The sequence below is a fragment of the Lipophrys pholis genome, assembly GCF_963383615.2.
Source record: "Lipophrys pholis genome assembly, chromosome: 3".
Classification (NCBI taxonomy): Eukaryota; Metazoa; Chordata; class Actinopteri; order Blenniiformes; family Blenniidae; genus Lipophrys; species Lipophrys pholis.
Genome location: NC_137627.1, coordinates 19,636,231 through 19,664,055, shown reverse-complemented (window position 1 = coordinate 19,664,055; position 27,825 = coordinate 19,636,231). Strand labels below are relative to the sequence as shown.

General features: G+C 41.1%; 1 protein-coding gene across 2 annotated transcripts; it reads right to left on the bottom strand.

Annotated features, from left to right (window-relative positions):
- Positions 1 to 640: 640 nt before the first annotated feature.
- LOC308107519 (HHIP-like protein 1) lies at positions 641 to 26,107 on the bottom strand. 2 transcript variants are annotated; one of them, XM_080459885.1, is made up of 14 exons: positions 24,996 to 25,416; positions 16,273 to 16,537; positions 13,455 to 13,734; positions 13,217 to 13,342; positions 12,998 to 13,141; positions 10,120 to 10,232; positions 9,712 to 9,852; positions 9,286 to 9,360; positions 8,049 to 8,175; positions 7,609 to 7,754; positions 6,805 to 6,886; positions 5,478 to 5,560; positions 4,694 to 4,984; positions 641 to 2,775 (listed from the first exon to the last, which is right to left on the bottom strand). In XM_080459885.1, the coding sequence occupies exons 1-14, from the start codon at positions 25,290 to 25,292 to the stop codon at positions 2,054 to 2,056; spliced, it is 2,892 nt and encodes a 963-aa protein (XP_080316011.1). In that variant the 5' UTR covers positions 25,293 to 25,416; the 3' UTR covers positions 641 to 2,053. The 2 variants fall into 2 exon arrangements, with proteins under 2 accessions (XP_080316011.1, XP_080316012.1); XM_080459886.1 differs by lacking the exon at positions 641 to 2,775 and adding an exon at positions 26,001 to 26,107 and having other exon boundaries at positions 3,330 to 4,984; positions 24,996 to 25,835.
- Positions 26,108 to 27,825: the final 1,718 nt, after the last annotated feature.

The following is a 27,825-nucleotide window of genomic DNA, read 5'->3' as shown; positions in this document are numbered from 1 at the left end:
CGTGATTCTTCTTTATTGCACTCTGGTCAGTGTTTGTTTCGGGCGACAGCACCCCCCCAAACAAGCAGCTGTTGTAATTGCGTGACATTTTCCAGGCAGTTTGATCCTGTCTCAAAAGTGAGTGTGAACGCAACCCGAACCTACTGAAGCAAATCTCTTGTAAATCTTGTTTATCATGTACCTTTCCTATATTAATGTGTTTCTGAGAAAAAAAAACATTCAAATGCATATTTTGGTCGGACAGTAACGGATATCTGTGACTTCTCAGAAGACGGCTAAACCCGAGGCAACCGTGACCGTTTGTCATCTGGCAGCCTGATGTTTGGATCTGTGGTCAGAGCTTCTGAGTGCATGGCTGACGTGCGCGCCGGAGTTTGGTAACGACCACAAAGACAGTTTTTTTTCTGAGAGTTTAATCACAAACAATAATCAGTAATAGCAGGTTATGTGCTCTTTAATCTATCACGATAAGTAACGTCCTGCTGTAAAAGTAGTGGATGGTGGCACACGGAGCTTAATATTATCCGACTTCATTTCCAAGCGGGCAGGTAAACTTTAGTTACACAGTTCACATGTGGAAGACCTCAAGAGCTGGAATCACTCATTAGAAAGCAGGGAGACATACAGAATCACAACGAAAAAGATTTTGCAGTCGACTTTATTTGCATCACAAGCACGCTGTGCTCTTAAATCTAATTACATGAAATTGGAAATATCCATTTTCTTTATTACATTCGTCACACAGAATGTCCTGCATTTCCTTTGGGAAAACAACAACTCTCTTACAGTAAAGGTACATTCAAAAGATATCAAAATGCAAAAGATTTTAAACCTGCGTCAAAGCGTCCATTGTGGAAATTATGCAAAACAAAAAATCATGTCACGGTTCATGAACAGGATCTCTTTTTACTTTCAAATTTCTTATGACCAGAATTATGTTCAGGTTGGTTTGTTGAAATTTTTATGGAAGTAAAATTGTCAAGAACATGTGCAATAAGTGACTGCTTCTGTTCCTTCCTACAGGAAGTCTGAGTCTACTACTGTACTACTAGTACTAGTATTAGTACTACTGAATACATTTTGTGTGGCGGCACAGTCGTACTGCAAAAATACTGCTGTCCACCATAATAGAGCATATAAACTCAGTCTCTTGGCTTTCTAGTAGTATTCGTGTCAAATCCTGTCTGCAGAAACACAGCAGCACAATGAAGGTTAACCGTGGCTTAACCTTATATACAGTTTCTCTGAAATCGGTTCAGTCCATTTTGAGCAGTTTCTCTAATTCAATCCTCACATTTTAATTGAAAAAAGATATAAAAAAAAATGGGCGTATAATGTGAAAAGAGCCAAACCAAGTGCAGCACAGAATTAGTCATTCAATTGTTTGATCAATTTTGTGATGAAATGTTTGCTTATACCTCATCTTGAGGGACTGCGATTCAATCTAACACCGTTGATAAGATGGCCTTCAGTTCACGTTGTTTCTGACACGGAAGTGAAAAACAAGTGGATCGTTTTAGCGCATTTCTGTAAAAAGTGGGTTTTTGTTTTGTTTACCAGGTGAGCTGAGTGAGAAACTGTTGTCACACGAAGCCAGAGGAAAGGATCGATAGAGGGGAAGAGGCCAGGTCTTTCTTCAAAGTGATTTAAGGCAGACAGTTAAACATCAGATAGTGGGTGGCAACTAAGAAAATGAATAACACATTTTGTAAAACACAATTATGAGGGGCGGGAAAAAATGACAAATCATGTCAATTGTTGTTCCTAAAGGTCCACGATGAAATGACCTTTTATGCCTCCATCAGATACTCTTAGATGGAAATCATAGAACCTCCAATTATAATCTGAAAGTATATCATTTTGAACTATGGAGCAAATAATAACAGAAAACACTTGTGTAATTCTGTATCATCCAGCGATCTATTGGTCAACTCCTCAAAACGTTTGCTCTTCTCCCAACATTGATGTGAAACGTCCAGCCTTGTATCTCCTCTCCGCACGCTTCCCGTCACATACATCACGTGACGGCACCAGTACTTTTCTCACTGCTCGGCTAACCACAGATCACCCCAACGTCTTCCCCGTGCGAGCAGTTGTGTTTGCCCACCCTGGAGCGTTTACACTCCAGCAGCGTGCTCTCGCCGCCCGTACACTGCACGTCATCCAGCAGGATCCTCACGCCGCCGTCCGCCTCCCCCAGCGCGGCCCTCTTCATCACCACCAGCGCTTTCATGAAGCCGAGCTGTCGGCACACCACGCCGCCCGCCCTGCTGCCGAAAAGGTCGTCGCACACCGTCCCCCACTCCCCCCGGATGAAGATCTCCACCCGGCCTCGGTCCGGTAAACCGTCGGCGCTGACGAGTCGCACCGCGCCCGACCGCAGCCTTCGCCCTCCTCTCGTTCGCTTGTGACCCCGGGCTCTTCCTCTCGGCCTCTTCTGCACTTGGTTTCCTTCTTGTGTGTTTTCCAGCTTTTCTCCGAGCCACAGCCGCTCCTCCTGCGTCTTCGGCAGCGTGGTGTTGAGCGGCGGCCTCTGGGGCTTGTAGGGCGACGCACTGAGCTTCAGATATGGTGACCAAGTGGTCGACAGCACTCCGGGATAGTTCGATGTGGAGATGAAGTCCACCCGGGATTTTCTCGGCCATGTTAAAGGTTGGGAGGTTGTACTAAGCGGGTACTGAAGAGGTCTTCCTCGCCTCCTTGGTGAAGGTGTGGTGTTGACTGGGGTTTGAGCAATCCTAGAGGAGGCTGCAGTCAAGACGGCTGCGCGATAACCTGAGGGAGAGACAGAATCACCCTCTTTATTTAAATAAGTGTAGTTTAACGCCGTGCTCAAACTCGCGTGTCTTTGTCTGTTTCGAAAATACATTTAATTCCTGGAGAATTAAATGGGAAAATCACATCTGTTCTATAAAGTGAAGCAAGTTTCAGCTGCTGGTTAACCTCATTATGTCAGCTATCTTTAATTAATGTCCAGAGGTCATGAAATCCATCTGCCAGCTTGTGCGAGACGTTATCCGGTTCAGTTAACACATCACAACATGATGGTAACTGTGCAAGACACTGTTCAACATATAACCGATATAATAATCCTTTTTGTTTATGAACAAAGTGATCATAAGGGGTAATGATGTGTTAGTTTTCCAGCATTTTCTATTTTAGAATAGAAAATCTCACGTTTACTGCCTTGATTTCAATTAACAATGACTTATAAACATTTCTATGTCACAGCACTTGGCTTCCACTCATGTTATCAAAAGACTGCAAAGTAAGCCCGTAGACAGACACACACACACACACAAACACACACAAGGATGAATGTCCAAACTGAAGCTGATGCAGAAGCATTTATTCAAAATAAATAAAGTCAAAGTATCGGATTTAGATCTCATGTAGTGCAAATTCCCAACACATAAATAAGTGCCAGTTATCCAGCCTTGATCTTCTTGTAGCAGCCAAAGAAAAAGTGGGTTTTAGATTGTGTTTGAACTTCAGGTGATTCCTTTGTATTTGAGTAAAGAAAAACATGCATACTACTTATTTTCTTTTGTTTTTGAGCACAGAGAGGCAAAATAAGTGTGAAAAAAGCATGAAATACCAGATTTATGGCGTCTCATGAGTGGTATTTAAAGGGGTCACATTATACAGATTTTTCAACACTTTCACTTTTATTGCCTTAAATCCAGCTTTTCATCGAAGTTCATCCATTTCAATATTGGATCATCTGAGCTACATTCACAATCTGCTGTGTCTGTGTGAGCTGGACTGGCTCCGCCCACACATGCCCATCTTGGGGAAGAGGAGGAAGTACTTCCTCTCATGGTGCCATGTGCCAGAGCAGAGTTGCCTAATTGTGGGAGGGTCAAAGGGAGGGCCTAACTTTATTGGGATTGGCTAAACCCCTGATGACACTATATAGGGTTTGATTTCTGATTGGCTCGTTGGAGCGACACACTAAAAAAATGTATAAGCCAGGGAGAGAGATGAGAGACTTTCTTCACTTCTGGGGCGTCATTCTCAGGTATGGGAACATATATTACTCTTGGAAAACCATTAGAAAGTGAATTGTGCATAATATGACCCCTTTAAAGTGATTCTGCAATGGATGATTAAGATGTGGTATTATGGTTGATTTTTGTTACTGATTTTTATATACTGTTGAAGAATGTCTTGTTCATCATTTTGACAACAGCCGAGAGAATATTTGACAGAATTAACTGAATCAATAAGTAAGTAATTGCATTTTTAGTTTCATTAATTGATAACGATGGCTGGTCTGAATAACAGCCATGTTTATTGCTCATACAGAAAAAGAAAAAAAAATCAAGGTACAGTAATACTACTTTGCAAAAGACCAGGATAAATTCCCAACATAGACTTAGCTGCCAACGCTTTGTTCTTCTCATTATTTCTATCACTTATTACCAACATAATAATTAAAAACCAGCCAGTCTGCACTGCAGAGGAAAATGTTAATTTAGTAACCATTAACGTGTTAGAACGAAGAAGACAAATACAGCACAGATGAAGAATAAGCCCCCTGTTTTCATTTTGGTAGCTTCTCCCCGTGCAAAGGTGCGCACTGGTCTATCGGTTGTTGGATTATCAGACGGAAGGATAAACTCAGTGGTCGGGTTAACGGTCGGGTAATCAGCGGTGCTAGATTGATAAGCGGGTGCGCCAGCGGGCCTACCAGTGGTCGCGGCGGGAGTTGTCGCCGTGGTCATCGGGGAAGCTGTTGTGGCTGCGGCGGCTTTTATTGTCGCTCTAACAGTCGTTGCCGGTAATGTCGGCTTTCCAGCGGTTTTCCTTGTGGTCGCTGTCGTCATCGGTGGCGGCGGCTTTCTTATCGTTCTTCTCGTCGGCATGGGCAGTTTTACAATTACTATCGGTTTCCTTGGTAGTGGTTTCCTTGTTGTCGTTGTGGTTCTTTTGGTGGTGGTCGGGACCGGCGTGGTGGTCGGTTTCTTATTGATCACATACTCTGCAAACATCAAACAGAACAAACAACTCATCTGTAAAGTCATATTTTTATACATGATGGAAAATTCAAAGTAGATTCTTGAGCTGATGTGTTTATTTTTATTATGATAAATGTTCTTTTTGACGAGACAATAAACAATTCCCACAATTGACTATTGTCATGAGAAGAACATTAAACAATGAGTATTATCTATGTTGGTATTGCAGCATATTCTTCCAGAGCTCTGTTTTACATCACTTTTAAAGTTAAAGTCTGCTTTACACAGAACCTAAAATATAGTGTTTGTCCCCGCACACACCCTGTCTGTATTATTTTACCATACTGAACAAACACAATCCATAGGCAATTTTAATAGAGCAGACCAAACTTATGCTATGCTAACTTTATTCATTGAAAAATCAATACTATGAAATAGGAGTTAATTTAAAAAAAAAAAGGGAAAAAGAAGAACCATTTTTATTAGATTTTTAGTTTTCAGTTTGAGTTGTCTTACCTTCTTTGGGGTAGAAATGTATCAGTTTCCCCTTTATTTTAAGAGGTGAAGGCTTAATGCTGCATTTCCCTGGTGGTGCTCGTCTGTATGAGAGATTGAAACATGATTAGAATGTATATTTAACATCCAGCACAGCTGCCTTACGAAGAGTAGAGTTAGTGTTAGGGCAAGAGTTTTTATTATTATTATTAATATCAAATAAAAAAAAAATGTAAATAGATCGTTTTAGAAGACTCCACCATTCCTTCATGTCCTGAAACGTACAGGACCTTTAACACCATATCTGCACTTTTCTTCTTTGTATCTCTCTAAAGAAATGACAACATTTTATGCTCGGTTGAAACTTTGGTCACATTTCACAACAAAAGCACTGGACATTACACGTTGTAAATTGAAGAGTAATGTAAATTATGCTCTAATTTCAACAGAAATCTCACTCGGTTTTTGTAACTAAGAGAGTGATCTCAGTGAAACTGCTGTTTGGTTTATCAAGACCATATTGAGCAACATGTTCAATTTGTCATGGTTGGTTGTTTCATTTCTTGACTTCTTCATCTGTCTTGACGGTGTATCGTACAATTGTTCTCCTTTTTGATCACAAGTACTGAAATGTCAATAAAACCCAAATGCAATTCACTGGCGGAGCACGGAGGGGATCCAATCCCACTCACTCCTCTTTTCTGCTGAAATATTTCCATCTTCCTCTCAGAGTTACCGATGCTGCTTCACAAACAGACCGGACACGACACCTCAAAGGACAGTAGTGGCCTCAAGGCAACGGGAGGTTTGCTGGTCTAAATCCGGCTGCTGACAGGCCACCACTGTCGGTCAATGTGCAAAGGCCTTTATAACCCCAAACTGCTCCGGTTGCATCAGCAAAGACATGCAGATCATTTGATTTACTTTGGTGTCTCTGGGAAGGGAGCAGCTCAAAACTCAAGAAACGCTGCAGATGTGACTCAGTGGAAGTTATGCTCTAGGTTTGTGTTGATGTCAATTTTTCGAAAGGATTTTACAATAAAAGTTTGTTGTTTCCCAGCTTTTGGAATCCATAAGCAATAGAAAAAAACAGCTTATTTTATAAGTACACTATTTTCAATATGTCTATATTACCGTTATCACATGTATATATATTTTTAAATAAAGTGCCACTTTGTCTTCTAGTTAACCATGATTTATTGTAAGATCGAATGAGAGGAATTAAGATGAGCTGGGAATAGTCTAAAACATTGATCCCTCTGGTTTCCTCACAAATCACATCCTGCATACGATCCACAATAAAAGTACTTTTGTTCCTGAAGTGAGCAGTAATGATGATGATCTCTACCTGGAAGGGTCGACTATCTTATAGATGATTCCCGCTCTGGATTTGGCACTCGGTACTCCTGTGGCTAAGAAATACAATTCACCTATAAAAAATACAGAAAAAGGAAAGTCAAAAAATAATTAATTGACACAATTGGAGAGAGAAAGCTATTTTCACCAGAGTGGAAAAAACCAAGATTGACGATGATAAAAGGGCAGGAAGAACAAAAAGGGAGCGGGACGGAGATATTTACAATTTGTACATATGGGAGACAGACCAAGAAAGCAGGAGAGGAAAAATAAGAAGGGGGGAGTGCATTAAAGAGAAGCGGCATAACCAGTCACAAAATGGGTACGATCTGGGATTTGGACTTTCCTGGACGTCATCATCTTGCATATGCTTCCCTTTATTTAGAATGGAAACTTAAGACTCGCAGCATGTGTGCGACACGCTCCTCGGTAAATCTGCTGCTTGTGATTTAAAACATGTTTAACGACCAACTTCCAAACAGCTCAGTGGAAATTTTATTTTATGAAAAACAAGTAAAAACACAACACAGCAGCAATTCTTGCTTAAATAACTGCAAATATTGATAATGATGTCCTGATTCAGCTTGGAAGTGTTTCCTCTGACCTCCCCCAATTGAGACAGGGCTCTGTTGTTTTTCCATCGCAATTTTTCTAATTCTAATGAAGTTTGAAGATAAAATGTTCACTTACAACTTAATATATCCCACCTATGGTACACAGATGAAGCGTTATTTACTTTCTTCTTTTGCAGTAAGTAATGTGATGCTTGTTAAAGATGCACGTGAAGTAAACGCACCTGCTTCATCTTCAGCGAAGGAAATTATGTATTTATAGTAGCTGTTGATTAGTTTGGGAAATCGGCACGTCTGGTCTTTCCCCATGCAGATCTCATTGTACTGCCATTTGCCCGTGGCCACGTCTTCCTTAAGAGACATCAGACGTCTGAACAAAAGCACAAACACACAGAATGTTTATACACCGATATATCCCACTCATACACGTACAAATACGGGGAAAGTTGTGTAGATTAGAGGTGCCACTGGTATAAGTATTTATTTTTTAAAGCCACACTAATGAGAACATCATCAATATTATTTATGGTCTCAGTGGAACGAAGGCAAACGTGTGGGTTTTTAACATATACAGTACCAATATCACAATGAATTTGATGGGTGATCTCTGCAATGAAAGACGGGAGTGTCTGAAGAAGAAAAAAAAAAAAAAGGTTTTACATACCCACTCATGAAGTCCCCAAATATGTAGAGGCCATTGAGGTTCGGCATCTGACAGCCTCTGTAGATGTATCCTCCAGTGACTGACTTGCCCAGCTTGTGAGGGTAGGCGAAGATGGGCAAGACGTCATCTACAGAGACATAGACAGAGTTCCACGTCAGCTTACTATTAATGTATTAATTTAATTCATTTAAAAGTTGAAGTTTGAAGTTACATAAGAATTCACTTCAGTTCATAAACACTGAATACAATTACAAATGCATTTAAAGTTTCCAATAGTAATAACTAGGGATGTTCCGATCCGATCGGTAGATATGGGATTGGGGCCGATATTAGTGATTTGTGAGTGATCGGGGATCGGCAAATCCAGCCGATCACCCCGCCGATCTAAAAAAAAAAAAAAAAAAAAAAAAGGGTCCGCAACGTCACCTAAAAACCGCAACAATTGCGGACTACAAGCTCCGGTCGAGCTGCAGAAGCTAGAGGCAGGCGGAGCGGGGCCATAGACCTATTAAACTAGAGTTATATATTGTGGTTTATGTGCAGAAGTCTACTTCTAAATTTCTATGTGGTCTGTCTTCTTCTGCTTTTTTATTGTGTTTGGTGAGTCACAGCGCCCCTAAAGGCCTGGCACGTGTACTACATGCCCTGAGGCCTCGTGTTGAGCCGTGTTCATAGTGAGGTGTGGACGGTTTTTTGGGAGAAGGCCAGGGAGAACAAAAGATCGTTTTTTCGTCGTGTGGATGTACCCTCAGTTCACAACAACAACTAAAGAGAAAGAGAAGAATTTTGATTCAATAAGTGAGTTTTACAATAATTTCTAGCTAAACAAAGCTTCTGCCAATAGTGCTTTTAGCTTCAGACATCTTAGTTGCTCCAAAAATAGACTATTGAGTATATTTGCAATAGCAATGTGAGTATCGGATCAGGAAAGTATCGGTATCGGCCGATACTCAATTCTGAAAAATCGGATCGGTATCGGGGGCAAAAAAGTGTGATCGGGACATCCCTAGTAATAACTATGCACGTGTGTTGTTATAATATTACATATGTCAGATTGGTTTTCACCTAATGGCATAATAATAATACAACTCTCTTTAGCCGCCATTTTTCTGTTCTGTACCTTTCATGACTCAGATTTTTCTTGCCTATCTCAATCCCAAACGTTTCAGAAACCCCCCGCTTTAATTTCAAATAATGGAGAAACTTTTGCTGAGACAACTGAGTTAAGTTCACTCACCCAAAGATGAGTTGAGACAGAGTTTTCGGTCGTAGCAGCTGAAGCCTTCTTTCGCCCTCCATCCGTAGTTTCCACCTTGAAATAAAGGTAATAACATCGTAAAGCTTCACAGAGTGGAAAATATATTGCGAATGAAACTTTTGGGCCGTAATTGTTTTGTTTTGACGTTGTAATTCAGTCTTTATTTCACGCACTGTTTGAAATAAAAACAGCTCTTATTCATCTTAATTAATAGGGAACATTCAGAGATTCAACAGTTTGACACTAACTGGGTATAAGTAGATAATAACAGTCATTTCACTTTCATTTAAAAGATGGATGCTTTCAGTGTGGTAATTATAGTCGACATACTCGTGGTAAAAAAAAAGAAAAAGAAATCGTCTGTCTCCGGAATGAAACGGGAGCTTTGAACTAAAAACACACTACCTTTTACAATGAGGTCTACCTCCTCGTATTTGTTTTGGCCCACGTCACCGCAGAGCATCCTGCCTCGGCCTCGGCCCGTCGCAGGGTCGCCGCGGTCGATGGAACAACGCCACATGTTGCGAACCCCATAAGCATAAATCTCTGCAGAAGAAAAAAAACAAACAAAACAAAAAAAGAAGATGGAAATAAAGATGCAATTATGGGTTTGCACAAATGCAATGTATCCTTTCAGAGGGTTCAATGAATAATTAAAGCAAACTGTATGCAGAAAGCCAAAGCATATCATTTCCATAATGAAGAGAGATTTTCTTTTATCGCCGCTCCACTGCAGACGCGCTTTAGTTAAGCCCTCACACACAACGTCTGCTTCTTGCACCCTGCATTTAAAACGTTTATGAGGAGATTCACCAGGTAGTGCCGTCTTCTCCCGCAGAAATGGATTATCTGAGGGAATACTGTACGGGGGTCCGTCGTCATTGTCGTCGACATCGACACGCAGGACCTTCCCAAGAAGTGTGGACCTGTTTTAAAACGAGGAACAAAACTCACTGATTAAATATTTAGCTGATGGGCCGAGTGGCCGAGTTAAGGGAAAGATATAAAGGTCATGACCCTAACCAATGTTTTTGTCTTCCTGTTTACCTTGATTTGAATAACCTGGGTTTTTTTTTTCATTTGATTTTGTCTCTGTCTCACATCGCTTTTTGTACCATAATACTTTTTTTCTGGTCTCTTTTACTTCATATATCATTTTGTCTGTTATCGTTAACCCTCTTCCTTGTGAATCCATCTCAGTAGAAAATGCTTTTTTTTTTTTTTTTTTTACTTTCCATTTATGTATTTCTCTCTATTTAATTAAGTTCCACTAAATTCAATTTAACTCCAGTTCAATTCAGTTGAGATCAGTCGAATACAACGCAATGTAATTCAGTGCATATTTAAATTGAAATGAACTCATTTGAACTCAATTCATTTATCTATCTCTTAAACCTTTTATTTATTGTCCAATGTTGCCGGACACAATCCCACCGTCAATTCAGTTCAGGCTGCTTGACTCAAGTCATCTCGACTTGTTAATGAGCGAAATGCAGGTTTAAAACACCCAACTGACCTTACCATGCATGCTGGAGGAAGCTGGAGTTCCCATTGAAACGCCCATACATGCACAGGGAGAATATGCAAACCCCACACAGAACGGCCCAGAGCATTGCAGTGAACCAGTGTATTGTTCCTGTCAGGCGAGGCTTGTTAACCACTACACCACCATGTGGCCCTTAAAGTCAGTTAGTTAGTTCATCAAATATTGAGAAAATATTAAAGATGGCCACATGAGCAGGCCAGTGGAATGAGAAAAGCTTGTTTTTAATAGGAAGAAATCAGTCAGACGTGGCTCAATTTGTTTTGACCAGTTGGGGTTCGACACTCTCTCTCTCTCTTTTGCACACTCCAGCGTGTGGTGGTCCGTCATGTGTGGTGTCAATATTAGACTTGGCAGGAGGCATGTTTCCTGATTCCCAGGACAGTCATTATAGCATATCTAGAAACCTTCAGAGAAACAGCTGAACTCCACTCAAATTTAGCTCTTTCTGAGTCAATACCTCAGTATGTTATTTTACTTTAAAAACTACTTTCCGTGACCGTTTTATGCAATCATACATACACACTTTGCCTTAGGATGGAGCATAGCTATTGAACATAATTATATAAGTATATTATAAAGGTCATATGGTTTGAGAGGTGACTAATAGTGACTAATACCAACACAGTGAATAACGAATTATGCTCTGTAGTGTGTTTAATAAAAGCTGCTGTGTGTGTGCGTGCGTGCGTGCACACTCTTGTTTGTACTGCTCTTGGCAAGAACATGTCATGCCACCTTTCCTTGGCTTTTCAGCGGTTATACCTCCCCCATTGGCATCCGTGGCTTATGACCGCAGACCTGTTTGTCTTCTCTGTTTGCATGCAGTCGAGATAAAAATTGACAAATGGTAAACAGAATTCGCACGTTGTTTTTTTTAAATTAGTTTTTTCTAAATGTTTTCAAATGTAAATGCAGAGATCTTGGTCAATTCTCCCTCTGCATGGCATGGCATGTACGGAAATGACAATTTTGTTATACATGCGTAAGAGAAATTTTAATTTGGATCCTTGGTGGAATCATTTGGAACTCTATAATTTAAAGTTGCCAGTGAGCAACTTTTTTGGCTGTGCATGTTCGTCTTCCTTTTCATTAAACTTAATTTGTCTGCAATTTTAGTCCGTCTTGGACGAAGTAGGTTTTTATTTTTATTCATGTAACCCATATCTCAATAAGGAAGATGGAAAAAACAAACAAATAAATACCTTCTTGGAGCAATCAAAAGACTATCTACCTTATTTCAGTACAATGTTGGGACTGATGCCTTTAAAAGTACAGCTGTACCATAATGCCACTTCCTCCGTGTCTGACAAGCAGCAAAATAAAAATCAGTATTTATCATCATCTCATCATTCATTAATCAGTTATATTTTAAGAATGGGTCTTGTGCAGGGCTCCGTGTAGCTGCAGAAAACACTGCAAAAAAGTACCTATTTCAAACCTACCAAATTAACACCTGTGCGCCACAATTTGACTTTCAAACAGGAATTCCTGACGTCCGCCAAAGGTTGACCTGGACTCAGGAATTTGCTGAAAATCTTTCATGTAGCTTTGACGGAATCCTCAAAAGCCTTTAAAATGAAATCCTGATCCAGATCGCCTCCAGAATTTAATGGAATCTTCCATGGCCTAATATCTATATGTGGTGAAAATTTGGATGAAATCTGGGCAGTAGTTTTGAGGTAATATTGCTAACAGGCATACAAACAGAAAAATATACGCCGATGATTTTATAATGTCCTTGTCGCATGTAATAATGAATGTAACTTCAGCTGAACCTAATGAGTCTGTCATCAGTCTGACTCACATAGAGCTGACAGCTCAGCTGATGTGTCACAGCAAAAAATAAATAAAATAAAAGGTTACTAATAAAACATCATAAAGCCAAATAATTAAGAATAATACACACAAGTTACTTTACAATTCAAATAACTGTAATACTATTTAAAAAGTGTCTCTATTCAGGTACAAATGTTCAGTAACTAATACTTTTGGATTAATGATAGATGTGTTTCTCATTTATATATAACATGTCATTAAATTAATCTGCTAGTTTGTAATATTTAGATGATTAACACTTTTTCTGTAACACTCAAATTGTCTCCCATGTACCCAATTGTCTGAGAGGATATATTCAAACATACTGACTTGTTCTGTGAATTGCCAAACTTCCCAAACGGGTCCCCGGCCCGTCCGCCATCTCCAATAAAGATGTACAAATAGCCGTCATGGCCAAAAAGCAGCTGCCCTCCATTATGATTAGATGCCGGCTCCACCACCTCCAGGATGGTTCTACCGCAGGAAACAGAAGAGGATGCGTTTATATCTGGGCCCTTTAAGATGTAGAACACATTTAAGTATAAATACCTCTCAGAAGAATGATCTAGTTGGTTGTCGTCGTGTGTTGACAGTGTGAACTCGCTGACCCGTATCCTTTCTTCCTTCTTCACAGACACAGAGTAATACACGTAGGCTTTTCTGACTGTGGTGAACCTATGTACAAAATATCCAAGTCATATATATTTAGTTTTTTTACTTGTAGAGCAAAAAGCCACTATTTTAGTTGGTATGTGTCCAAAGAATCGACGCTGCTGATGTGGCAGACCTTGGGTGCAGTGCGATGCAGAGGAATCCCCTCTCATCTCCGGCCCACGGCGACGTGAGGACGGCCTCCGTGAGGTTCAGGAAGGGCCGGTCGATCCTGGAGCCGTTGGCTAAATACACCCACACATAACCCAGCTGCTCCGCCACAAAGAACCGATGCGTTCCGTCATCCGCGTGAATCATGGCCACGGGGTTACGCAGCCCATTGGCCACTTCCTGCAAGCACAGCTCCAGACAGCCCTGGGCGTCCTCGCGCACCGAACCCAGGTTCTCGTTTAGTTCTTGTGACGGATGAAGGAAAAAAAGAGAAGATTTCAATAGTTTTCACACCTATATTCACAAAGTAGTTGTCAACAAAGGACATGACTTTTAGTTTTCATATTCTCCCTTAATATTGCGCCCATAGCTGTAGTACAGCAGCGTTGCTGTGACATGTTGCCTCAGCTGTGTGGGTCAGCGTAATGACTCAATACATCATACGTCACTCATTACATTCTGCTCAAGTCACTTTGCGAAGAGAAGATGCACACATTTTTATCTTTCTAATGACAATTTTTAGGCATCACAAAAGCGAATACTGCCTGATGTTAATGCCTATAATAGGTCATATTTGACGTTGCTCTCGGGGTGACTGAGATAGTTTTGCATTATTGAAGCGACGCTCCTCCAGTCAGCCAGACCAGGACAAAGAGAGACTGCGGCTCTGCAGCTCAGCAAATGATTTCAAATGATTAGAGAAATAAAAAAACAGCCGACTGAGATTCTATTCACAACTAGCAACACAGATTTGAACTTATTCAACTTGTTATTCACAACAATTTCCTTTTCATACTTGGAATTTCAGTGTTTTTCCACTGGTGGGATTACTAAAGTGGACCATGCAGAAAGATCTCAACTCTTGCATAGAAATGGAACCATTTGTTTTTGTTTTCTCGTCAAATGTATTTTTATTGTCACAAATAGGCAGTCATTTTTTCAGCTAAATACTTCAGAAAAACAGAACAATTAGAAACATTTATCTGAGCATCACAGTGCTCGGATAATAAAATGTAATGACTCTTGGTGAATCTCCAATCGTCTTGGATCGTGTGACATTGAATGAGTTTTCCTCACTTTCCTGCTTTTTACTGAGAAGAATATTTTCACATGTTTGCACATGGAGGTCATTATGGTTATATTAGCATTAGGGATGAGTCCGATCCAGTATCGGTATCGGGTTCCGATATCAATGTAATTCACGGATCGGAAATTTCCGATCCAACCTGCGTAGATTTCCAATCCATGAAGCCGCGTCTGTGCTTTACTGTTGCTGAAATGATTCCACAAGTGTTTCCTGTTACTGCATTTCCTGGAGGGAGGCGGGTCTCAATGAGACGCAGAGTAATGAGTCAGGAAATCCATTCCACAGTTTGCAGTCAGCTAGCAGGCTAACGTAGCAGCACTGCGGCTATCCAACTCAGAGCTATGCCAACATGTCCGATGTTTGGACGTATTTTACTCTCAGAACACCGCAAAGCAACACAGCAACGTGCAATGTTTGCAAAACCGTTGCAGTCAGACGTCACCGTTTTAAAACGGCAGCTCGTCGAGGAGAACGGCACTGAGCGCGGCATCAAAACAATGCTCCTCTAGGCTTTAGCAGGCGTCCTACTCCACGTAAAACTCTTGTGTTGCGTTGCTAAAGAATTTCCCCAGGGATTAATAAAGTGATTCTGAAGTTTTAAAGATAGAACTAGTTTATCACGAGATGATGGCGTCACTCAGACCCCCACATTGTCCAAATTGAACAGAAATAGTTTGTACTGCTTCCTTTTCTGACCCTATACTAACCTCAAGTTGCATTTTGGGAGCACACATGCATACATTTGTACATTTCATACTTGCCTGTAGAGGAGTTTATTACAGCCTCATGTAAAATCAATAATAATAATAATAATAATATTAAAGCAAACAGCTCTGGTATCGGAATAGTATCGGTATCGGCAGATATCCTAATTCAGGTATCGGGATCAGATCGGAAGTGAAAAAAAAACGGCTATTTCCCTTATGTCTGATGAGAAAATAAATGCTGGACTGAGGAAGAGAGCCCGTACTTATCTGGTCAGGAATTAATTGTCTCACAAGTGTGGCAAGACAGTCATTTGAATAATTAGACTTTTTTGGTCCAGGGATATGTTCATGAGCAATTGTGTGAATGTTGAGCTTGTGTTTCTTTATATACTTATCTATGAACTTGTATGACTAGGAATGCCAATCAAAAACCAATTCTTGTTGAGAACCATTTCCCTGTGATTCAATCTCTTGGAATCGTTTGCAAACGATTCCCTCATCATTTCCAGTGGGCGTGAATTATATAGCCACGCGTCACGTTTTTCACCAGTGCAGCAGAAGACATGGTGCCGAAGCTGCACAAACGTTTGTTTGTTACATTTCACGAGAAAGGATGACAACAAGGTTACTTGCAATAATTGCAAAGTGGATATTTCATTAAAGGGAGGAGATACTACCAATATGCCATAACTTGAAATGAACGCCGCGTTTTCGCCGCTCCGGAGTGAATCTCAACCCAGCAGAAGCGGCAACGTCAACACGTCCTCCGCTCTTAATACTGCAGGTTTTTTATGTCCAAATGAGAATCGATAAAGAACTGAATCCTTAAGCAGAATTAAAAATTAAATCGGAATCATAAAAACCTTATCAATTTCCATCCTTATTTATGACATTCTTTAAAAGTACCAATTGACTGCAAATTCATGTATTTTCTCTCAACCTGTGGCAGCCCAGTGAGATAGAGGCTCGGGACAATGTGAAGCCATTACCTGTGTTGGTCAGGACATTAGGATAGCAGTACTGTTTGTCCTTTAGCTCGAGAAAGTCACAGAAGGCCCTGCGATCTTCCTCCATCATGGCCGTCCTGTTTCCGAACTGCTGTGGGCTCCCGGCGTCCTCCAGCAGGAGGCTGAGTGTGTAGCGGCAGTGGTGCCAGTATTCAGAGCAGTAATCTCCACACAGGCCAGGCAGCATCCTCATTGGCGTGTTGGCATCTTCAGCATCGTACAGGTGAGCCGCATATGGAGAGCACTCCTGCCAAAATAACAACAAACACATCTCAATCCACTAGAACTCGTTAGGAATGTTTCTCTTTAAGAAGTGTTTAGGATTTATATGAATGATGTGGAAGAAAAGGATCAATCCGTGTCCTCTCTCTCTCTCTGCCACAGTTTTTCACCGCGTCACTACGACTGGTCAGACTGGGGTTATATACAGCTTGTCTGAGTCCTGCGTCGTATAAATGGATACCAGGAAGGTCCACTCAGTTATTAAGTCACAACCACATTGTCCACACCCTGAATGGTGAGCTGTAGGCACCCAGAGGCCCGACACCCAAACCATCATGTGGTCAAACTGGTGCTCTTTTACTTGGTGCCAGATCACCCCAAACAGATCATCACTAGGGAACAGGGGGAAAAACAACAAACACTTCCCAACACTCACAAAACCTATGAAAGTAGAAGAAACGTGTAAACAAATAAGAATTAGAGTTAAAATGTGTTTATTGATATTATAATAATTGTGGAAACAAAGTCAAATTGCTTAAAACTACCAACCATGGTGTGAAATGGCAAGTGGACTTTATTTATAGTGCAAAATTGAATGTTTCAGCATTGTCGACGTGATTTAGGTAATCAGTTGCAAGGTGCTCGCATGCAAAGTTTAGGGTTCAGTGGACACTTTGGCGCATGGAAGAGTACAAACGGGGCTGGCACTGACAAGCTTTGGATTCAAAGACAACACATTCTACCATCAGACTTGAAAGTGTCACGCTGATCTATTGTGGTCTCGTGAAGACATAACGTTGAGTTGAATTAATTCCTAGTGAGGGCACTTTTCAGATCCATGTGTACCTCCAGAAATAATAACTGAAGGCAAAAGCTGTAAATATTTTAGCACAAATCAGAACTTTTATTTGTGGCCTGAATGGCAGTTGCCTCATGACCTTAACGTGAATAAAGTGGGTGAAGAAGATGGATGGCAGCTGTGAACTTCTTGCCCTTTAACTAACCATTTTCACTAGTTCTGCTGTTCGGGACGATATTGAATGTGGTTTAAAAGCACCGTTCGCCGTTAATAAAATGTTTCTTACATTTTCAAGACACTCATGTTGCAACAACATAAGTCTGCACATTAATTACCTCCAGCAACTTTAACTGGTGATTTATAGACGAGCCGAGAGAATGCCTCGAAAACTCAAACTCTACCAGCAGTGCGGGCCTGTTTGCTTGTACCTGGATGGACCGCTTTAAATAGTTCCCCCACTTTTATTTTTCTGTGCATGTCAAAGCCAAAAAGCTTTATTAACTATGATGCGTTATTAAATATTGATGCATAAAGTTTTTGGAGGGGTGTGTCTGTGTGTACACAGAATATGTACACGGATGTTTTTGGTTTACTCACTTCATTATTTATTCCAGCTCTTTTAATGTGACGGGGTTTTTTTTATTCACCTACCTGCAATTTCAGTATTTTTAGAAGATAGTTGGGTCATTTAAAGGAAGCGCAGTGGTGTAGCAGTATTTGCATCTCAGTCCAGTTCGTTTTCACTGCAGCGCCTTTTGTTTGGAGTTTGAAGGTTCTCCCTGTGCTTGTAATTGGGACAGTCTATCTCTCGATCATTTATATAAACGATACGACTGCTACTTATTGGTGTCCACATGATTTTACGTTGGATTCCCTTCCTGACCCAACCTTGCTCAGTTATCTGTCGTGGGGATCTGCCTGCAATATGATTTGAACCAGTTGACCACTGCTACAAGTTTGCTTCACTAACCTCTCACCCGTAATTTCCACCAGAAGCAGCCCACTCTGTGAACTATAAGCAGCAAGTCTACTTTTTTTATGAAAACCGCATCATTTTGCACGGAGGAGACTGAGATTCCAGCACAGGTTGTATTTCACTTAATTCCTGGTGGCAACTGTCACAACGTCGGAGGCAGGTTAGAAGTCATGGGAGATGATACAGTATTTCTATCCTTGGAGTTGGAGTGAAAAACACCTAATTTTATATGACCCCAGCAACTCTTTTTATAAAAACATTGAGAGGGAAAAAGAAAAGTTAAAGTTAAAAGACTTTGATTGCAGGAGTTTTTAGAGTGGGAGGTGGGGTTGTAAACCCAATCATTGTTTTCTTGCTCGTTGGAGAAGCACAAAAACAAAAGGAGAGATTAGACACTTCTCAAACGCTGCTGGTGGGAGCTGCGGTTGCACGCACGGCAGAACAAAACCGCATGATACAAATCTGCGTGTGGTGGAAAAACAAGTCGGGCTGTTTTTTGATTGAGCGGTCAAACACAGCTGCAACTGCTCTTTCATCACAGTGAGACTCCAGGTCGAAACAAAGCAAAGCACTGATAAACGAAACTTTTTTTTTTTTTTTTGACTGAAAGAACAGAGCTCCGACAGGAACAGAGATTTGTGGGTCGGATTACTTGAAGGCACTTTGTTGGGAGAAGATCAGAGTTTTCCTGGGGATCAGTTTTGGCCCAAACAGCCAAAACAAAAGCTGAGTTCAGTCCAAACTTCAGGAAGTGTCGATTAAAGCAGTCTCTGCTGAAAAGTGGGATGGGGGGGGGGGGGGGGGCAGATGGACGCTTGATTAACTGTCTTTATTGTGCTTTTTGGAGTTTGGATTTATCTTTGTTCTGACGCAGTGGAACACTGAATATTCAGCAAGAGTAACGCAGAAGTCTTACTTTGATTTATGGGTAAAAATTCCTACATTTGAAGTCCGAAGAGTTGGGAGTATCTCCTTCACTAACCCATCACTGTTGCTACTAATTTTGGCAGTGATGAGCTAATAACTGACTGCTCATGTTAGAATTATACCTTTAATGCAAGTAAGCTTGTGGCTCATTATGTTTGTTTATAATGAAAACAGTTGCTGATCCCTTAAAAAATGATTATCTAATCTGGCCTGATGTCTTTGCCGTTTGTTCACTGGAGGAGCAGTGCCTCATTAATCTCAAACTCACGTCTGCAGATAACCTCTTGAAAGATGTCTGCCTGCATCTGTTTTGTTGCTCCTTCTTTTCAACATCTTGAGTGTATAAGTCAGTTTCTTTCGGCTGCAATGCAGAATTCTGCATAACTGCAAAAAAAAAAAAGCGCATCCAATTCTGAGCACGTGCAGTTGAAAATACCCAACTTTGATAATAAAATGATCAAATCAAACCGACCAAAACGTGAATCAGAAAATTAAAGTGACTCACGCCAGTGCTCACAACTGAGCTGCAGTGTCACAGACACACTCAAATAGCACACTATTAAGCTCCTGACACTGGTGTTTTATGTCACTTTGTCGTCACCTCTCATTTAACCATCAAAGCTGAGAAAGCAGACCGTTGTCGGTCGACGGTTTTATTTTGGGTCCAACTATCATAGGGTAGGATGAATGCCTTTAACTACAAACAGCTGTTTCTTAACAATGCAGCCACTTCAAACCACTATAATTTGGTGTTTACACTATCCAGTTTAGAATAGACAAAAAAAACTATTTCAATGTGAATTAAAATGCTTTTCCTGCGTCTTTCTCACTGGCTTTTCATGCTGCTTTGTTTAAGGTGTCGTGGCAAACACATGGCAAGTACCAGTGGCGGTGTGAACCTGAACACGGACCCTTAAAGCAGAAAGCAAATAATAAAAAGAAGTGCAGTTCAATTAAAAAAAAAAAAAAACTGTACTGTTCTCTACCTCGTCACTCTGCAATGACAATGGTCCAAATGAATGCTTAGTTTGGGGAGATAAGTGAGTCATGTTACAGATGAGTGTTTCAACCTGGAAAAGAAACCTCAGAAGTGGAAAAAGAGAAATTGTTTAGTTTAATGAAAGGATGAGATGAAGACAAAAGAGAGGGAGCGACTTTGACAAAGCCAAATCGAGTGACTCGAATTAAATATATATATATAAAATCTCGATTCAGACACTGTATTAGTGTAAAGATCGGTTGTTTCACGTGACAAGTAAATAGACTGCTGGGCTATTTGGATGTTGAAAACACTTCTTTTTTAAGCATATTTCATGACATTTTAGAATGCTTATAAATTCTAGGATTCCTGAAAAACATTGATGAATTCCAAGACCTTCGAGAATTCTGCCAAATATACCAGCGTCCCAGAAGGTCTTAATATTGGTGTTTGACACACTTGATTCCTCCTGTGTTCTGTGTCATTAACTCATCTCAGGCCATGTGGAAAATGGGAATGGGAGTTACAAATATATGGTCACAGGTGGATAAAGGGTTAAAGGGAAGCTGATGAGCAGGTCTCCAAATGTGTTTAGATATAGCACAATTAACCCCCTTGACCGTAACTTCAGTCAAGGCTTTATTAATTAAATTTTAAAAAAATGACACGTTGCCTCGTTATTGCCAAAAGCGGTCGCATTAAAGCAACATGTTACCTTCGCAGCGGGTCATTAAAACACTGCTGATGTGTGGAGTTTTAAAGTGCTGCTTGGGAATTTGAACAACTTCTGCTTCTTGCTGCTGTCAGAGCAGGAGAGTGTGGCTGACTTTATGACCCGAGTGAGAGAGAGAGAGTCTGAAACGTTCAGAAACAACACTGCTGCACTTTAAAGTGCTTATTAAAGATGCAGGAGGGGAAGAACTAATTTGATGTTTACCATGTCGAGCTCTCACTCTGTGTTTTCTGACCTAAAACACATCCGAGCTGGGGGTTTGTTGTTTTGGATCATTAGTCAATTTATTTATCCCTCGTCAAGTTTGCTACCTCCTCAACCTTCTGTCCCCGACTTGCAGGAACTGAATATATCCTGTAATCCTGTACCCCTGGACTGAGGAGGAAACGGTTGTTTGTTTGGTCAGTTAAGCTAAGAAACGATAACAGTCTCCCTCCTGTCTTCTCGAAACACACACACACACACACACACACACACACACACACACACACACACACACACACACACACACACACACACACACACACACACACACACACACACACACACACACACACACACACACACACACACACAGCTCGGGACATTGCAGTGACCTACACTAATTTCCTGTCGACTCCAGTTCACCGTTAACAACTACTTACCCAACTCTATCATTAATCTAACTTTAAAACTCGCCTTTTCTTCACTTTCTGTCCACAAAAACAGTCCCCATAACGAGTGTCCAAACAGATTTCTGCCCCTGCTAAAGCGATAAACACATCTCCATTCCCTCACTCATTCATGCTGCTTTCTGTCTGCCTCTATCTCCATCTTCCTCTCCTCGCTGTGTGATTGGTATCGGTGCCAGGAAGCTCCTGCGTTGGAGCTGGAACAGAGGGACTCAGTGTTGCCGGGGTTTACCCAGGCTAAGTGCCCTGGCAGCGGGGTAACTTAACCTCCTCCATCGCTTCCTTTAACCTCAAAACTATCAGCCCGAGAGTTCAAAACCACAGCGTGGGTGTTTTGTCACAATAAAGACATTCTTACAAAGTCTAAACAAGGGCTTCATAAAAACTCCAATCCAAACATGAAAGCGAGCGCAGCCACACATCTTGAAACTCGACCTTACGATATATATAACTAACCTGTGGTCTGTGAAATGAAGCAGCAAAAGTGGAAAACATTCGCAGCCCAAAAAGCTTTGTTTATTTTTAAGTTAATTGTGATGACTTGAAGAACTATTTCTCTAAGGGAGATAACTAAAGATATAGGCTCTGCGAGTAAGCCGACATGTTAACCAATTTTATGAATGTGTCACCGTGAACTTGACACACTCACATTGTTCTGACTTAAGACTATAAGTGAGACTAAAGTAACCGTTATGAGACACTCGTGTGTGGAGCTTCACTGTGTCATTACGCTCAGGACACAGCCTGTACAGCTCAGAAACAACCACACCAGGCTATAATTTCCACGTAATAGAAACCTATATTTTCGGACTTGTACATTTTGTCACCGGCTTTGCATAGAGGATGACGTATTAAACTGCCGGGAAGAAGTTGAGTTTGTTATGTCATTGCCTTTTTTGTTGATATGGAAGAGGAAGCAGTTGGCACATTTAAAAGTGCCGGGTTAAATTCGCACAGCACCTATCATTCAATTTGTACGCGTGATCTGGACGCCGTTAGCGTCTGAGCACCACAGTCAGCACCTCATTATGTAATCAGCGTGTGGCCTCAAAGCTCACTCCAGAAATGGTGAGGGCAGATTTCTGGGGCCCAGATCTGTTTAAGATTATGGGGGGGGGCAAGTGAAACACTGCAAACGCTGAAATAGAAATGCTCATTAAATTAAATAACATTCCCCACATAAATGAAGATTGAGTGAGCTTCAGTATGTGTGCTTTTAGCTTATCAGCGTGCTATTTTTAATGCTAACATTTATGAGTCATTGCCAGTAAAAGAATTTAGAATCTGAATCGTTTGTGTAAATTATGCAGACTTCTTGAAAACAGATGCAAGAATGAGTTTAACTCCTCGTTGATAGTATAATGGCTGTGGAATTTCTATTTATTCACTTTTGCAGTGTCCTTGCAGAGAGGACATCCACGTCTATGATATATTCTTCCATCCATCCTTCATACGGCATTATCCTGATCCAATCTGACTATGGGTGAAAGTGGAGCACACTTGTGCCTGTCACCTGGAGAGAAGCCGTGCAAGCATGCAGGGAAAACATGCAAACTCTTGCCTGGCTTGGTCTCAAACCCACAACAATCTTGTGACAAAGTGAGAGTGCTCACCACTTCACCACCGTGCTGCTTCTCCTATTGAACACATCATGTCAGGGTGTGAAGAGTTCTTAAATGTGCAGTTAAACCTGAGAGACAATGGGATTTGTGGCAAAACCAGAGAGAGAATCATGACACTAAGGGAATAATGGGAGTTTAAAATTGATTTTCTAGTATCCAGCAACGTATCTGACTTGTCACAGTAAATTCCGTCACGAGTTTCCCTACAGCCCTTTTCATACTTTACAACCAGTAGAAAGTTTTCTGATTGTGAAAAGACAGGAAGTGCTGAATTCAGACAAGTACAGCTTAATATTGGGCATGGCACACATGAGTTTCACAATTACGACATCATAGTTGGCAGCCAGGATTTACTAAGATTTTAAAAGAATTGTATTTTATAGTCTGTGTGCTGACGAAGTATTATTCACCACTATGAAGGAGTGGTAAGCTAAAGGAGTGGCAAATAATGTTGAATTGATGAAGTGAAAAGGCATCATTTTAAAAGTTTTGCATTTTCATTTCAGAAAGATTTTGTGTTTACACAGCAACATTTTGAAAATGATGTTCATTTACAACAGAAACAGCAGAGATGCTAAAAACGATGTATTTTTCAGGTTGGGCCACCAGTAAGTGTTGTTTATATGTATAGTAATAAAACCTACCTGTGTATGCACAATTGTTCGCTGTAAACATCAAACATCAAAGCTCCTTTAGGCTGTTTTTCTTTGTCGTTTTGGCAAAAGTATCTGTTGTTTGTAAGAAATACAATGTTTCTCCACATGTTGCTGGAGTAAATGTTCACTTTATTATGAAAGTTTTCCGTTTGAAAAGCTCCTGTAAAAAGGGCCGGAGTCTTCATTCTACTCATTGCTTGACAACGTATTTAACATTTTGGCCTTTTTTACTTTGAAAAGTTCATTGTATTATCACACCCTTAGAAGCTCATGCTCTGGTCTTAGCATTTATAAGTTCTTTCTTCTGGACCACAGGAACTATCAAAGCCCGGCTCCACACCAGCAAATCAGAAGTAAAACATCAGTTTGGTAAAACTGCAGTTCAGCACTTCAACCATGCGTAACAGCTGTCGGATATTTTTCCATGTGGCCCCCTAAGCCACAGTTTATTGGTCTCTGTGCTTTTGTTCAGATTACATTCTTACTCATGTTGAATCACAAAGCTTTTTCTAACCGTTTTTATTTGTCATACGTGTCCAGATGAAGAAGATGCTGATGAAGAAACAGAAATGTGTTCCATACTCGTGAAAAGTGACCTCAAAGGGGGGGGGGGGGGGGGGGGGGTCTGTCATATTTAGTTAAATGCACCAATTATAAATTGAAATCAACAGATTCAAGTGAATTCTTGCGTGTTAGTAAATACAAAGGATGATTTGGGGATATTGCTGTGATCATTAAGTCTCCATGTGAGATGATAACTTCACCTGACAGACGACACTAAAGATAAATGCCTTATATTAGATCAACTGTTCAAGAAAATCACACTGTAGTTCTCGGAGTTGAATATATTTAACACAAAAAGTAGTGTATTTGATGGAGATGCAATTATTCCAGCCTAGTAGACACACTTTGCTTATTTTGTGGCACTAAAAACTGAGAATTCATACTGAATACAGAACAAAGTAAAATATCTGGATTGACTCCAAAATATAAATGTATTACGTAAACTAATGCCAATAGATACAGTGATTGTCCTTCTGTATTCACCACATCTGCATGCACAGGAAGATGCAAACACACAGATGTTGGCCAATAGGAGCTTTGAATATAAATGGCTTACCTGGCAAAGGATGCTTCGTATGTATTTGCCACAAGTAAAGTAACCAGTCTGGTCAAAGTTGTCCATGATGCGGTAAAACCTGCGTGAGATTTCCTCATCTTTTTCCAGATCGCAGCAGCCAAACTTGGAAGACTCTTTGCAGAAGACCAGTGGCTGCCTGGGCTCAAATGGAGGCTTGTAATCCAAACACTGAGGGTGGCAGCTCCCCCACCAGGCCCGGAGGAGCAACAGCAGGACTGGGAGAAGCAGGTGAGGGGAGATGCACCGAGGCACCAGGTTAAAGGTTTGCAGGCTCATGATGTTGAGATACAGTCTTTCAGTTCGGGATTCTTTGGCTCTTCATCCAATAATGCTGTAAATAAAAGCAGCTTGTCTGTGACATGCATCTATGGAGCACAAATGGAGGATTCAAAGTCAAAAGGTGCTGTAAGCTTTTGGACGTGGAGTTGATGCTTTCATTTGATGTCCAGGTCCGTCCAGTTTCATGCGACCATGTGTGAGTTGTGTGTGTGTGTGTGTGTGAGTGGATCAAGCACACTGACTCAGCATCACACCTGCCTGCAAGTTGGCCAGAAACTCACAAAGTGCTCAGGATCGCTCCAGTTAAATTATAAACCCACACATCACACTCAAACGGCAAGCGGACCCCGGGATGTGTGCAAATAAGATCAAATACGATGAAATTGGTCCAGATCCAGTGACTTCCTTTGATCCCTGGAGGTAATTTGTAGTTTCAGTCCACGTGGTTGTTATGATCAGTGTCCTCAGGTCCTCTGACGGGAAGAGGTCCACTTCTTTCACTTAGTTTGGATTGTCTGAACAAAATCCCAGTGGACATACCTGTAGGAAAGACATGTTCGGATTAACTTCACGGCGTAGTCTCCTAAACAATCGGCATGCGAAACAGAACGTTTAAAAACCCAAACAAGCCTCTGGAAAACCTCAAGGGAGGCGGCACATGACGAAAAGTTGCGTCTTTAGGCAAGGTTTCTGAAAAATATTTACTTCCAGCTTGAAGTCTCTTGGAAAGTCTTGCTTGTGTTTGCTCTGGACGCACTCATTTGCTGCAGCGGCCATAAGCCATATATACAGACAGACAGCAGAGAGAAAGTGAGGGAGAGAAAGTGAGAGAGAGAGAGCGAGAGAGAGGCTCTTTCATTCACACACAGAGCCACGCTGCAGCCCCAGCTCAGATTCCACCCTCCTCACTTCTCTCCTCCTCCTCTTCTCTTCTTTTCATTTGCTTTTTTCACTCTCCTACAAAGACACGTGCATTCCTTCTCATAGCATGCGGTCCATATTGCCCTGAAGTTGCAACTTTTTACCTCTGCTTCCCCCCGAGCTCCCCCCGCCTTCAGCATTCCCAGACCTCGTCTCTGTCTCTAACAGACAGACTCACTCACTCCGTGTGTGTGTGTGTGTGTGTGTGTGTGTGTGTGTGTGTGTGTGTGTGTGTGTGTGTGTGTGTGTGTGTGTGTGTGTGTGTGTGTGTGTGTGTGTGTGTGTGTGTGTGTGTGTGTGTGTGTGTGTGTGTGTGTGTGTGTGTGTGTGTGTGTGTGTGTGTGTGTGTGTGTGTGTGTGTGTGTGTGTGTGTGTGTGTGTGTGTGTGTGGTGAGAAGAGTCGAGACGTGTGCTGGAAGTAGACACAAATGGATTCCCCAGGCGTAGTTCCAACCCGGAGTCTTATGGCAAAGAGCAGGACGGGCCAACATTTACATCTAATTGCATTACTTCAAATATTCTCGGCTACTTTACGTTCCCCAGAGAAGAAACCAACCTCACATTGCACAAGGCTGCACAACTCCATTAGACCCAGACTGAGGCTCGCTGTCCTCCTTTGACTTACTAAAGTCGCCACATCATGACTTCGCACATCCCTCCAAGCATGGAAAACTAATGTATCTGCTGCTTATTATCTGGGTTTGAGTGTCACGACTATACTGTCCTGATTTACCCGGAGTAATCACGGAGCAGAGTCTTGCCAAACCAGACCGTTGTGCTCAATTCAATTTTCATCGCACTGGTTAGAAGGCGATTTTCAAACAAGGTCACATGAGCACAGGCCATTATTGAAAAGAAAAAATGTACAGCAAGTATTGGACAAACAAATTGACATCAGATCGCAAACTAATTAAATCTCTGCGGGCTCGATGGGAGGTTCCACTCAGAGGTTTTACAGGAAAGTACAAAGACACGGCAGATATGAGAAATCACAGACTACATAAACGAGACATCTAATAGCAATGTATGGGGGTTTAGAATGAAGAAGTTCACCTGGCAGTCCTAACCTATAGCAGCTTAATTAGAAAACGTGAGCTACATGAATATCCACTAAACTTAGAAAGCAAATCTATTAGTAAGCTTGTCCAGTCCCATAATACCACTTTTTCTGACCAAATATTGCTAAGTTACTGTGTGTAGTTTATTGGAAGTTCTGTCTCCAACAAATACGTAAAGAAGAAGCCACAGGTTCTGATGCTCAAGAGTAAAGAAAATAATAGCTGGTGCTTCTGTAAGCAGGAAAGCAGAATAAGAACAGATTGGACGGAGCCGTGATTCAACACAAATACCTAATTCATGTGTCATACATGCATCACTTACAACTTGCATATTTTACCTTAAAAAGCCTTTTTTGTTTCTCCTGTTGTTCTGTTCTGTCACTTCTTCTAGTAGTAGTAACTAAGTCTCAACTTGTACAATTTTAGTGTTTTGTTGCCTGTCTTGTTTTGTTCATGCAAGTATTGATGTTCATACACCCTTGATTGTTTTGTGCTCTGTACTTCCATATGTCCACATGTCATATTTGACATTAAAAAGAACTTTTAAGATT